General features: G+C 52.2%; 1 protein-coding gene across 2 annotated transcripts in view; it reads left to right on the forward strand.

Moving 5' to 3' along the window:
• Positions 1-14,674, forward strand: part of ESRRB (estrogen related receptor beta) — a 173,644-nt gene that overhangs the window by 102,739 nt on the left and 56,231 nt on the right. For both annotated transcript variants that reach the window (XM_060620347.3, XM_060620346.3), the window contains exon 2: positions 13,119-13,528. In XM_060620347.3, the coding sequence (XP_060476330.1) occupies positions 13,119-13,528 (410 nt within the window). The remainder of the gene's footprint in view (positions 1-13,118; positions 13,529-14,674) is intronic.

The following is a 14,674-nucleotide window of genomic DNA, read 5'->3' on the forward strand; positions in this document are numbered from 1 at the left end:
AGAGAGAAGAAGTAGTTTGACTCTTCACAAATAACTTTAAAAAAATTCTTTTTAATGTTTTTATTTTATTTGTGCGAGAGAGAGAGAGACACAGTGAGAGCAGGGGAGAGGCAGAGAGAGATGGAGACAGAATCTGAAGCAGGCTCCAGGCTCTGAGCTGTCAGCGCAGAGCCCGACCTGGGACTTGAACTCACAGACTACAAGATCATGACCTGAGCTAAAGTCGGACGCCCAACTGACTGAGCCACCCAGGCACCCCACAAATAACTTTTTAAAAAAACTACTCTGAGTGGCCGAAGGATGGGAATGGCTGCTTCCTGAACTGGGACTCTCCCCATCCCTGGGGTCTCTAGCAAAGGCAGGCAGCCAAGGACAGATCAGAGGCACTTTGAGGTCCTGGCCTGGTCAGAATTCTCTTGCTGGAAGAGGGCCCTGCCTGCCTCTCCCTGCCTCCCTGCTGTTCCTCCAACTCAGCGCTTTTCCCACATGCCTCCCTCCCTCTCTTTCTCCAGGCCTCTGTTGAAATGTCACCTCCTCTGAGAAGCTTTCTTTGGCCACGCTATCTGGCCCTGCTTCATCCTCCCTTATACCCCCTTCCCCTGCACTAATCACTAACTGAATGGATACTATTTTGGTCATTTAATTATTGTATTAGGCTGGATACCACTAGTTATTATTATGTACAACCCCAGAGTTTCAGTGGCTTAACACAACAGAAGTTTCCATCTTGTCCATATGACATTTTGGGGAGGGCGTTCGACAGGTAGCCTTTCGTGAGGTCATTCATGGGCTCAGGCTCCTTCTGGTGTGTGGTTCTACCATTCCCCCAGGGCCCTGGGGCTCTCTCCTGGATCCTCTGCCTGGATCCTGTGTGGCCCACCCGTGGGGGGAGACAGAGAGAGCAGGGGGTGCAGCGTGGGGAGTACCGTGGGAGATTCTTCTGGGCCAGAGAGGAAGTGACTTACATCATTTCGCCCACATTCCATTAGCCAGCACCTCGCTGATGGCCACAGCTCCCCATAAAGGAGGCTGGGAAATGTAGTCTCCCTGATGTCTAGGAAGAAATGAAATTGCTCTCAGTGAACTCCTAGCAGCCTCAGCTAGACTTGTTTATCATATTTCATTAATCTATGTCATCATCTATTGTTCAAGACACCATTCTTCTTGGAACCGCTAATCAGATTAAACTATAGCATGCCATCGATTCAAGATGCATTCCGATTGCCAACATGGTAAAATACGAAAAGATAGTATAGCTTCAGGTCAGTGAGATATGGTATTGTCACTCCTTGAGGGCAGGAAGCTGTCCACCTGGCGTGCCGATCCATCCCCAGGGCTAGAATAGTGACCGGCACACTGTAGATCTTCAAGGGATGGTGATGGAATGTCTGAGTGAGGGAGGGAGTGGATGAACGAATGAGGAAGGGTGGATGAATGAATGAGTTGCCCTTTTGGTTAAGTATCAGAATGCCCCTTGTGCAAGGTTGCGTCAGGGGGTCAAGCTGTGCTCGCTCACCTGAGCAGAGCGCTCCTGGGTTTCGGAACAGCTTCCAACAATGACTAAGACCCCGGGGACTCTGCCCCTGGCCAGCACCCTTCTCCGCTGCCAGCTGCGAGTTTTTCCTCCCTTGCCTCACACTGATGCAAAGTGTGACCTTGCTCATTTCTTGAGCTGTCCCTCTTCCTGCTTCTGTTCCTGGAGAGGCAGCCCCGACACCACATGTCTCGTGGGAGAGACTCACTGGCCCAGCCAGTCGGCTGCACACCCCTGGGTCAATCAGCTGGGCCAGTGGGGTGGAGGTCTGTGAGAATGTGGCAGTTCCCGCGGGACGGAGCTGTGTGTGTGTGTGTGTGTGTGTGTGTGTGTGTGTGTGTGCGCGCGCGCGCGCATGCATGAGCATGCATGTGAGAGACGGAGTGTTGGAGTGAGGTGTCAGCTCCCAGGAGAGAGGCTAGTTAGTTCTGACAATTGGTTCCGGTAGTACCTGGATAAGGAGACCCATGGCCTAAAAAGGGACTTTCTTGGTGGAAGTTCCAGCACACTGAGAGGTACACAGATTCGTGATTGAATGGTAGATAGGAAAGTGCCCGGATGGATGAACGCTGGGAGACAGAGAGTAAACAGTCTTGCTTGCGGTGAGATTGATGTTTAAGGGGCACGTGATGGAAGCCATGTCATTACCCAGAAAGGGCTGCTATCATAACCGGCAGCATTTACTTATTGAGCACGTACCGTGTGCCAGGCACTGTTCTAAGCCCTTTTCTGTAGTAACTCGCTAATCCTCAAGACCACCCTCTGAGGTGTGCACTATAATCAGCACCCCCATTTTGCAGATGAGGAAACTGAAGCACGAAGGGTTAAATACCCTGGAAGAGGCAGAACTGGAATTCAGACTCAGGCAGTCCAGCTCCAACCACTAAGATCTGTGGCCCAGCACCGTGGCTGCTGTGAGAATCAAGTACCATCTAGAAATTGCCAGGTGTATTCAGTGACAGTAGGTGGGATGTTTATACCGCATCGCGGCTTGATGCAAGGTGAAAATAAGACCAGATTCCACAAGAGTTAAGATCAATTCATAGATGTCAGATCTCCGGTAGCTATTGAAAGGAAGAATCATTGTGGTGTGTTTGGGGGCATATTCTGAATTTTCGATGTTGCCCTTTCTCTAAACACTCCCTTTTGTGGTGTTCAGAGCCCAGAGTTGGCCAAGGGGACTCACGGAAGAGCCACGAGGCACCCCTGGGTCTTGTTTGAGGGGACTCCACTAAGAGGACCCAGGTGAAGGCTGAGGTTTGGGATCAGTCTCTCCAGAGGGGCCCCTTAGTCTAATTTGCGGAGAGCCACGGTAAGAGCCACAGAGGCTGTCCGCTGCAGGCCGGAGCTCGGCTGGTCGATGGACCCTCCGAGCTGTCCCAGGGCACTCCCACTCTGCATCCACTCATCTCCCCCTGCTTTGGCAGAACTTCTCTCTTCTCATTATGATGGATGCGGCCTGGAAAATCATGGATAAAAAGCCCCGATTGAAAGGCACTAATTACCCATCATTATTTTCCATGCCGTAATTTGTGTGGAACGAGATTTCAATCAGTTGTCCGGGACCAGTCTGGTTTTGACTAATCTCTCTAAGACAAGATGCTTAATTACAGATTTTTGCCATAGCTTCAGCACACAGGGGGAGGCAGGCTCTTGCTGAAGCCAGTTTGGTTTTGGGTCATTTTGCAGTCCTCGGTCCCAGAGAGGGCCCCAAGGGGAGAAAGAGGAGTGTTAGGAAAAGTATTCTGAGGGGACCAGATAAAATCAAGCCACCACAAGAGCGGTGCTGTGGTAGCATCCTGGCAATGGAGGGTGGCAGGTGGGGCCCTGCCAGAGTAAGCCCCTTCTCCCGGGGAGGGGGTGGGGGTCACCACTACTCACTATGTCTCTCAACCCCAACCAGCCTGGCTCTCTAGTTAGTAACTTGGAGTGAGTCCCAGCTTCTCGGGGCTTTAGTCCCTCATCTGTAGGTCGCCAGGGTGGACAGCAGAATCTGTAACTTACAGGCCACTGACCCCAGCTGTGCTAGTGTGTCTTTCCAGGAAAACAGACCTACTGTTGAAAGATACACATATGTAAGGTTTCAATCACATACAACTGATAAGAACATCACATATTAAAATAGGTGATTTAGACTACTCAGGGGGAAAGTCAATTTGAATTAAATACGTGAGTTTAAGAAAAAATTATATAATTACTGGACCTCATATGTATAGGATTGGATTAATTATAATCCTTGCTTCCTAGTACTTGTCATCATTGGCCACCTCACCCTCTCTCCCTCTCTTCCCTGCTTCCTCCCTTCCTCCTGTGTAGTAAGTGCCCCTGAATTCCTATCCCAACAGGAGGCGGGGACATTATTCACATTTAGCCATGTGGTCCTCTGCATCCCATCCCCTATTAAGGGCTCCTTCTATATTCTTTAATGTTTAAAACAAATTTTTATGTTTGTTTGTTTATTTATTTATTTATTTTGAGGGAGAGAGAGAGAGAGCGAGAGAGCGCAAGCCAGGGAGGGGCAGAGAGAGAGGGAAAGAGAATCCCAAGCAGGCTCCATGCTGTCAGCACAGAGCCTGACTCGGGGCTCCATCCCATGAAATGTGAGATCATGACCTGAGCTGAAACAAAGAATCATACACTTAACCGACTGAGCCACCCAGGCGCCCCTGTATTCTTAAAAAGGGTTTTTTTGTTTACTTATTTTTGAGAGAGAGAGAGAGAGAGAGAGAGAGAGAGCGCGCGCACAGGCAGGGGAGGGGCCGGGAGAGAGGGAGACAGAATTCAAAGTAGGCTTCAGGCTCTCAGCACAGAGCCTCTCAGAGCCTGATGCGGGGCTCAAACTCATGAGCCGTGAGATCATGACCTGAACTGAAGTCAGACACTCAACTGATTGAGCCACCCAGGCACCCGGAGACTTTTAAAGGAAGTTTAACTGGGCTACTTTAAGGTTCCCTGAGGGGCTGATTCATAACAAATAAAGCTTTGCTGGAAGGTCTGAGGGTCTGCTATAATGAATTACTCTGGTGGCCCCTGGCTAACGAATTAATTATAGAAATGTACATAAGAGTCTCTCAAGTGTTCAGAAACCATTTTTCTTCTGTATAGTGGATTGCCGTTTTTAGGCTTATTTATCCTCTTAATTTGCCTAACCAACCACTTTCCCTCCTGGTAAATGGCAAGTTCCTTGTGGAATCATCCTGCATTCTATATCTGGGGACTTAGTTGAGGGAAGAGCTTTGCTGGGTTTGACCACAGGTGGCCAAATGATGAGTTTTCTGGAAGGGGCTTCCGGGGAGAATCACAACAGTAAGCCAGCGTCTGCAGAGTGCTTGCTGGGCACCAGCTCGGGCTACACATTTTGCATACACTAGTTTATGCTCACGCAGAACAATCCTATGAAGGAGGTGATTGGGCCCATTTTACAGATGGGCACTCTGAGGCTGGCCTCAGAGTCAGCAGCTAATACGTGGCAGAACTGGCTCATCTGATGCCAGCGTGCAGGCTTGTCACCCTTACGTGACAGTTACTGGTTTTGCTCTTACAAGTGTGGCCTCAGCACAGAGCCAAAAGGGGGCTGTGGGCGCAGCCCTCTGCAGGCCTCCCGGATTGCTGTGTTGTGCGCATTGCTGTGTTGTGCGCGGTGAGGTGGGCTTTGTCCCACAGAGGAAAGCAAGCCAGGCCCTAGGCTAACCGGGCCAGTTCAAAGCACTTCCCTCCTTGAGCTGTTCCTCCGGAAGCTTCCCTCCTGCTGTCTGCCCAGCAGGCCGTCCTCAGGGGGCCAGGTCCCTGGGAGTCCAGCGAAAAAGTTTATAGTTGTCTCTTGCTGGCACGCGGGAGTTTCTCTTCCTCGACAGATGTGTGGCAAAATAGCTCAACTGTTTGGGTTTCACTCAGAGTTCCCCAAGATTTTTTGGTCTCCATATGAAGAAAATCTTCAACCCACTCCATTGTCCAGCAGAAGCAGAGACACCGCGCACCCCGCTCCACCAGTGAGCTCAGGCACCCCTGGAGGCCAGGCCACTCTGAGGCACAAGGCTCCACGCTGGATGTGAAGAGGGCCAGGGGCAGAGAGCACGCTGGGGTGGGAGGGAGGCCATGCTGAATCAGATGGTGGTGAAATTGAGGACAGGGCAGCTCTAGCTGTGCTCCTGTTCCGCATGGATCGCAGGGGGGGGGTGGGGGGTGGGGAATGATGCCTCGAGGGCCTGCAGCCACTGACTTCTGCTCTTACAGAGGCTGCTTCCACGGGGCCTCTGTCCCTCCCATACAGTCAATAGTCATCGACCCAGTCGGGAACTGGGTCCCAGCCAACCACAGATGATGGACTCCGTGTGACCCCCCTCCTCCCCGGATTGAAGCGTCTGCCACGTCCCCTCATCGCGAGGCTGCACCCTCCCTGCACGCCATCGCGGCACCCACCCTGTGGCCACCTCCCCCCACCCGTGCCTTGGCCCGCAGCCTCCACCTCTGACATCTTCCCTGACCCCATCTGCAATCCCCCGACTTTCTCGCTCCTTCCTCTGCTCTCCCTCAGCCTGAAGTCCCGGAGTCCACCCTGTTCCTGGTCCCTCCCCCTGTTTCCTTCCACTTCTGCACTTTCTGCTCTCACCCCCTCTGTCCCAGACCTGCACCATTCATCCACCCAACCCCCCACTGCGGCCCGCCCCGCGCTCCCTCTTTCCTCATACATCTATGGCGGTGGTTCTCATTCTGGGGTGATTTTTTTCCCCAGGGAACATTTGGCAATGTCTCTTCCAGGGTTGGGTTGCCCTGGCTGGGGCATCTAGTGGGTAGAGGCCAGGGATGCTCTTAAACACCCTGCGGTGCACAGGATGGCCCCACAACCAAGAAGTCCTTTGCCCCAGATGTCAGTAACGCCCAGGCTGAGAAACCCAGATCTAAGCTGCTGGAGGAGACGGGGCTCCCCCTGCGTTGGTGCCCCTGCAATGTGAGCGAAGGGGCCTGGTGAACCCTGGAGACCCTGATTTCTGCTCTCTCCTCCCACCACCACCCCCCTCCCAGTTTCTATTGCAAACTCTCTTCCTTTTCCTAGACTTCCTGCCCGTAGCCTTCACTCCCTGTGCCTCCCTTCACGGACTGAGTGGAGGGGACAGAGAGGCGAGGGCTCTCAGCTCTCCCCTCTACCACCCACAGACTTCCCCTGTGCACGGCCAACCTCCCCCCCCACCCCCCTTTACTGCTTCAGCTCCTTTCTCTTCCTGCATTCCAGATTCACATCAAACCTCTGCCAGGCCTCCTGGCCACATCATTCTTATGGTACTCAAACCTGATGCCCCTAAAGTCACAACTGGGCTGCTGAAACAAGCCAACCTGAAAATGCAGACTTCTGGGCCCCGCTTGCAGAGATGCATGTACAAATTATGACTGTGGTCGGGTCAGGCCCAGGCAGCCACCTGTTCAGCAAGCACCTCAGTTGACTCTGGTGAAGATTGAACTGGAATTTGGGAAAACGGACATTTTTTACCTTTCATATCTTCAGTCTGTGCATCTTGATCTGTTCTTTACCATCAGCATTGAACGTAGAGTCACCATGCAATTCATTGCCCACTTTGGGGAGTAAAGCGGGGGCGATGGGTACTTAGCAGGTAGGATCAGGATCGCCCAAGGCAAACTGCAAAGTGTGGATCCCATAATTTTTAAAAACCTTAAGTTCCTTCCATTCTTTTTAAAAAAAAATTAAATATATTTATTTAAATTCAAGTTAGTTAACATATAGTGTAGTAATGGTTTCAGGAGTAGAACCTCGTGATTCGTCTTTTTTTTTTTTTTTTTAATTTTTTTTTTAACGTTTATTTATTTTTGAGACAGGGAGAGACAGAGCATGAACGGGGGAGGGTCAGAGAGAGGGAGACACAGAATCCGAAACAGGATCCAGGCTCTGAGCTGTCAGCACAGAGCCCGACGCGGGGCTCGAACTCACAGAGTGCGAGATCGTGACCTGAGCCGAAGTCGGCTGCTTAACCGACTGAGCCACCCAGGCGCCCCTCGTCTCTTAAATCTAATACCCAGTGCTCATCCCAACAAGTGCCCTCCTTAATGCCCATCACTCATTTAGCTAATCCCCCCTACCTTCCGTCCAGCAACCTCCAGTTTGTTCTTTGTATTTAAGAGTCTCTTACGGTTTGCCTCCCTCTGTTTTTACCTTATTTTTCCTTCCCTTCACCTATGTTCATCTGTTGTGTTTCTTAAATTCCATGTATCAGTGACATCATATGATTTTTGTCTTTCTCTGATTGACTTATGTCGCTTAGCATAATACACTCTAGTGTTGTTGCAAATGGCAAGATTTCATTCTTTTTGATTGCCAAGTGATACTCCATTGTATATATATATATACCACATCTCCTTTATCCTTTCATCCATCGATGGACATTTGGGCTGTTTCCATGCTTTGGCTATGTCGATAGTGCTACTATAAACATTGGGGTGCACGCGCCCCTTTGAAACAGCACACCTGTATCCCTTGGATAAATGCCTCGTGGTGTAATTGCTGGATCTTGGGGTAGTTCTATTTTTAATTTTTTGAGGAATCTCCATGCTGTTTCCCAGAGTGGCTGCACCAGTTTGCATTCTCACCAGCGGTGCAGACAGGTTCACTCCCCTTTCTTCGCATCCTCACCAACATTTGTTGTTTCCTGAGTTAATTTTAGCCATTCTGATGGGTGTGAGGTGGTATCCCATTGTGGTTTTGATTTGTATTTCCCTGATGGTGAGTGATGTTGAGCATCTTGTCATATGTCTGTTAGCCATCTGGATGTCTTCTTTGGAAAAGTGTCTGTTCATATCTTCTGCCCATTTCTCCATTGGATTATTTGTTTTTTGGGTGTTGAGTTTGATAAGTTCTTTATAGATTTTGGATACTAACCCTTTATCTGATAATGTCATTTGCAAATATCTTCTCCCATACAGAGGTTTCCTTTTAGTTTTGTTGGTTGTGTTCTTAACACATGCCCCTCCTCATCAAAGAAAACCAACAATTACCCACAATAACAACAAAACATTCTTTATCTGCCCCCATGATCCCAAGTTCAAGGGAATGGTGCTGCCTGAAGGTCTGAAGGTGTGCCAGGAGGCACCCCACTCTCACATCCTTTTCTACCCTTTGCAGCCAAACTTCTGGAAAGAATTGTTGCATTCACGACCTCCTCCAGCCACGGTACAGTGGTCTCCATCCCCACTGAGCCTTGACACTCCCTGGCGACATCACCTGCCTCCTCCTGACTGCTCGCTGCAGTGGACGCTTGCCCATTCTGATCTCCGCTGACCTTGTAGCCACACGTGACCTGCTGCCACCCCCTCCTCATTGCATTTCCAACACACACACTCTTTTTAAAGCATGCTTTAAAGAGCAGTTTATTTGTTTTAAATGTTTATTTTTGAGAAAGAGGGGGAGGGGGAGGGGAACGGGGCAGAGAGGGAGCTCTGTGCTGACAGCAGAGAGCCTGATATGGGGCTCAAACTCACAAACCATGAGATCATGGCCTGAGCTGAAGTAGGATGCACTTAACCAACTGAGCCATCCAGGCGCCCCTAAAAAGCATTTTAAAGGATGCTTTTTATAGGGGCTCCAGGGTAGCTCAGTTGGTTGAACGTCTTGACTTTGGCTCAGGTCATGATCTCACGGTTCAAGGGTTCAGGCCCCGCGTTGGGCTTTGTGCTGGCAGCTCGGAGCCTGGAGCCTGCTTCAGATTCTGTGTCTCCCTTTATCTCTGCCCCTCCCTTTCTTGCTCTCTCTCTCTCTCTCTCTCAAAAAATAAATAAACGTTAAAAAAAATGCTTTTTATATTCTTCAGCTCCTCCCGCTGGTTCTTCTCCCCCCACCTCCTGGGCTTCTTTCTTTCCCATCCTTTTAAATTTTGCTTTGGAATGCATGAACGATGTGCCAGAGGTCAGGAGAGTTGGAGACAAGGTTTTTGTGGAGGGTCTGGCCTCTCCAGCAAATTTTGTCCCTTGCCTGGTGCATCGAGGACCCGGTAGCCTAGAAGGGTTCTGTGCCCCCAGAGAGTTCTCGACTCTCACACTGCAGGTCAAGAAATGGCCGTGAGGAAGGTTCTGGGCTTTGGAGCTCTTCTCTGCAGGTTTTGAGGGATTTAAGCTTGAGGCCCTTGCTGGAGGCAGGTCCTTCAGAGACCTGGTTTGACGAGAGGCAGAGCGCCACAGAAGAAAGAGCTTGCGTCTGTAGTCAGACAGGGCTGGTTCAGGTCCAAGCTTCTCCTGTCCCTCAGGTGACCTGGGACAAGCTTCAAGCTCCAGCTTTTCTCTTCTGTGAAGTGGGGATGATAATGTCTGGCAGACAGGCTGTGAGGACTAAAAGGCTGTGGTAGAAAAGGAGGCATCCAGAGTGTGACCGCCCTTGGCAGATGGCCACTGACCTGGTCTAGGCCAGCCTCTGGGGCAGAGGGCAGACCCGGCAACTCCTGAGCTTGAAAAAACAGAAAAGTTTGGAAGGAATCTTCCACACAGAAAAGAAGCTGTGCCCCCCGTGGAGGGGGTGTTCATTCAGTCCGCAAATATGAATGAATGAACAAGTGAATGAATGGAGACTGGTGGGGCCAGCGGCGGGAGCCGGGGGGGGGGGAAGGGCACCCCTGTGAGGGTAGTACCCCCTGGCTCTTTCTGGTGCTCTGCACACTTGTGTTTGTTTAGTCTGCTCTTCCTGAGACAGAATGAGCTTTTTTTTTTAGATTTTTTTTAACGTTTATTCATTTTTTTGGTGGAAAGAGACAGAGCGTGAGTGGAGGCAGGGCAGAGAGAGAGGGAGACACAGAATCCCAAGCAGCTCCAGGCTCTGAGCTGTCAGCAGACAGCCCAATGCGGGGCTCGAACACATGGACTGTGAGATCATGACCTGAGCCAAAGTCGGCCGCTTAACCGACTGAGCCACCCAGGCGCCCTGAGAACGAAGTTCTTGAGATTGTGGGCTGTGTGTGTCGTGACCTTTCCTGTCCTTTGGCCAGCACTTGGCACACAGCAGGTGGCTGGAATAGGTGTGGCCTCTCCCTAGATAAGACATCCTGGGCGGGGTGGGGATGGGGTGCCAAAATCCCGGTCGTGGGAAAGAGAAGAGGAATGAAGTCCTCGGACCCTGCCCCTGTCCAAACACACACAACTGGGATGCGGGCAGTAAAGTAGTGGCTGGACTTCTGTGCCGCTCGGAGGCCAGGGTCAAGTTTGCTTCCTTCAGCCCCTGGAGTCTCCGAGGATGAGATGACAAAAGGCCTACTTTTAGAGACCAAATGAGGTGGATGACGTCGGCGTTGTGACGTGGTGTTAGGCTTCTGTTGACCTGGTGATACCTCGGGTAACTGACACTGCAGATAAGAGGGTAGGGGGACTACTGCTGTTGCTGTAATTACCATTAATGTCAAGTGTATCTCCCGAAACCTCTGGAGTTCTTTTGAGCTTCAGGGAGGGGTGGGGAGAGAGGGCTGGAGTCTGGGAGCCATCTCCTCGGCAGGATTCGTCACTGTGGGCCTGGGGTGTTCCTGTGACCCGCAGAGCCTAAAGCAGTGGGCAGGAGAGGATTACAGGTGGAAGGACCCCTGGTCAGCTTTCCCTGCCTGCCCTGTGCAGAGACACTGTGGGGAGGTAACCCAAAGGTGCCTACCGGGGCAGATTTTCTGCTTGGATTGTGCCTTGCCAGGCTGATGGCGTTTCCTGTGGACATACCAGGGACCTGCTGGTGGATGGAGGGGCGGCAGGTGGTCATATGGAACCCAGGACGATCACAGCGCACCAGCCAGAGCTATAAAAGGACCCTGAGGAGACCCTCAACTAGGGCACCCTCTGCCTATATAAGGGAAACACGGTGCTTGTGGGAGGGCGTCTCAGGGGACTTGGGAACGTTACATTTGGAACATAAGAGACCTGAGAGCCTCTATCTTTAGACACTGCATTCCAGTAGATAAACTTGAGAGTAGTAACCTCACAGGGATCTTTTATCTTTCTATCTGCAGCTCCCGGTTTCTGATTAGAACCACCTGTGGGGCAATGAGTTCCCTGTCCCTGCAGATGTTCAAATGTAGATGGATGGGACAACCCCTCGGGAGGTGTACTAACTATGAAATCATTAGCGACACCAGGGACGGCGGCCCCTCCCATCGTGAGATTGCATTTGGTGGTGTGGGGGTGGGCTTTGTGGGTGCTGCAAAGCAGCCCTTTCCCTGGTGGTGACCAGTCCTTTCCTCAAAGGACCGTTCAGGAAACAGGGGCTCCCTCTGGGCATTATTAGAGGTGGACCATGGCTGCTACCCAGCGGACCCTCCGGTACTGAGACCCCTCCATCTTTCTGCTAATGCGGCCATACCACTGATCGTTCAGCCCTTTTCCTTCTCCAAGATTTTTCTCTCTTTCCTTTCACCTGCTCCACGGGCATAAGCCTTGGCCAGCTCCTTGCCTCCACACAGCCAGGCCAGGTCAAGGACAGGTGGACCCAGCATGGTTCTAGGAGAAGGGACTTTCATTTTAGGTAACCTTTATGACCCTTCACAGTGACCTTGTCATGTTGGTAATGCTCCCTTGCCTCTGTGGGTGAGGTAGGAACGCTCAGAGCTTGAAGTTTAGGGTGAAGAAACTGCTAGGGATGTGAGGACCTAAGGCTGGAAGGGGCCCCCTCATGTCACTTCCTGGAGACACAGTCTCTGGGGCCGGGTGGGGCTGGGAAGCCAGCCTGCTGAAGGGTTAGGGACGGGGAGGGGGAGGGGGCCTGGAGCCACCTTCCAGATGTGCCCTGGGCCAGAGGCAAACCCCAGAGAGCAGCTTTTGCCACCAGCCCTGCCTCTTGCCCTGGCCAGGTGCCTTGACGGTGTGTCTGGTCCCAGTCTCCGTGATGGCGGCATGTTGGGGAGGCACCAAGCTTGGACTTACCCAGTGCCTCAGTGGAGCTGGGTGAAATGGGTTATCAGGTCACAGTACTGAGGGTGTCTGGGCCAGGGCCTGGCACGCTCAGACCTCCAGCCATGGCCACCGTGTACTTTTGTTGTGCAGGAAGACTGGCCAGCTATTTTGTCTGTCACCCTTATGCTAGCAATTTGCAGAGAGCTGGGCGCCTAATCTAAAGTTTATCGATCAGACGTAGTTTTTTAAAGGACGCCTGGGTGGTTCAGTGGGTTGAATGTCAGACTCTTGATTGTGGCTCAGGCCATGATCTCAGCGGTCAGGGGATCAAGCCCCGCGTCAGGCTGCACCCTGGGTGTGAAGCCTGCTTGGGATTCTGTCTCCCTCTCCCTCTGCCTCATTTGTACTCTCTCTCTCTCAAAAAAATTAATAATAATAATAATAATAATAATAAATAAAATAAAGTAAAATAAAATAAAACCCTAGTTTTTTCTTTGAGGACTCAGAAGGTTCTGGGGGGTAATGCCAGAAACTTGCTCTGGGCTGTGCAGTGTCCTGACCAATTGACCTTCTGGGCCAGCATTTTATCTCACCAACGCCTTAGCGTTGAGCCCCTCCCAGCCGCCCCGCCCACTCGGTGCCCGGAGCCCAGAGCTAATTCCTGGGTCCGGCGTCACACCCACCGCACCCTCCGCAGAGCTGACTTGTCCGTGCTCTGTGTCCGCAGGCTGCTGAACAGAATGTCCGCGGACGACCGGCACCTGGGCTCCAGCTGCGGCTCCTTCATCAAGACAGAGCCGTCCAGCCCGTCCTCGGGCATCGACGCCCTCAGCCACCACAGCCCCAGTGGCTCGTCCGACGCCAGCGGGGGCTTCGGCCTGGCCCTGGGCGCCCACGCCAACGGTCTGGACTCGCCGCCCATGTTCGCAGGCGCCGGGCTGGGCGGCACCCCGTGCCGCAAGAGCTACGAGGACTGTGCCAGCGGCCTCATGGAGGACTCGGCCATCAAGTGCGAGTACATGCTCAACGCCATCCCCAAGCGCCTGTGCCTCGTGTGCGGGGACATTGCCTCCGGCTACCACTACGGCGTGGCCTCCTGCGAGGCCTGCAAGGCCTTCTTCAAGAGGACCATCCAAGGTGCGTGAAGGCAGGGCAGGGGCTGGGTGGGCGCGGGCAGGGGCGCCCTTGCCTGCAGGTGCAGCGGGGAAACCCGGTGATTCCCGCCAGCTGCCAGGTGGGTCCCCCCCGCCGCTACAGCAGGGGTTTGGTAGAGCCCCTTTCCCGCCTCTCAGGGTTTCTCATTCGGGATTCCCCACGAGAGTCTAACTCCAGCACTGTCGTTGGCACGCAGGCACTCCCCTGTGGTGCCCCAGAAAACCCCGGGAAACCCCACACAAATGCACTGTGCATGCGCCTCTCACTGGTGTGGGGAACACGGTCAAGAGCGTGTCCCTAAGAGCTGCTTTTTGGGGGAGAAAATCATGTTATTTTACCCTGCAGTTCCAGACTCCTTGCTATAGAAAGAGTTGTTGCTTTGATCTTTTAAGGGCACAAATGAAACACAAATATTTTCTCAACTGGGAAAGAGCCAGGCCATCAGAGCAAGGGAAACCCACTCACCCTGTCTGATCGCCGCATGGCCTGTCTTCAAGGGCTGTTACAGTGCGCCTGTGTGGCAGCTGAATCGTGTTCTGATGGCCACCAGCGAGGGTGGCGGCCTCTTTCGGAGGGTATGTGAGTGATTGGTTCCTATGAAGGTGTGCAAGAGCCTTGGTGGGTGGCCTCTGGAACGTCACCCTGAGTTAAATGGGGGATGATGATGCGAACACTCTCCCAGAGCTGTTATCAAGTTCATGGCACAGGGTCCAGCCAGAGGAATGAACCTGGCACATGGTAGCCAAGGTTGTTACTGCAGGAGGCCATGGGCGGAGCACTTGGGCCATTCCTTTCATCAGGAGTCTACTGAGCACCCACTAAGCGCCAGCCATTGTTGTAGGTGCTGTTGATTGTGGATGGACAAACAGCCCCCCTCGTGCATGGAACTGAAGTGGGGTGATGCCATTCCACTGGGACAGAAACTGCAGCCAGACTGGACCAAACCCAGGGACACCTGTCCCGTCCCTTGGCCCTGCCTGGCTGTCCTCAGGGTGTCTTCCCTCCCCCCTTTCCCATTGCATTTTTGGAAGAGTCAGGTTGAGCTTTCCTGGGATGACTCTCCGTGTCTTCGTTCAACAAATATTTGTCTAAATTTCTTGTGACTATTTATTCATTAAATTAGTTGAG

The sequence above is a fragment of the Panthera onca genome, chromosome B3 (assembly GCF_046562875.1).
Source record: "Panthera onca isolate mPanOnc1 chromosome B3, mPanOnc1 haplotype 2, whole genome shotgun sequence".
NCBI classification, from domain to species: Eukaryota; Metazoa; Chordata; class Mammalia; order Carnivora; family Felidae; genus Panthera; species Panthera onca.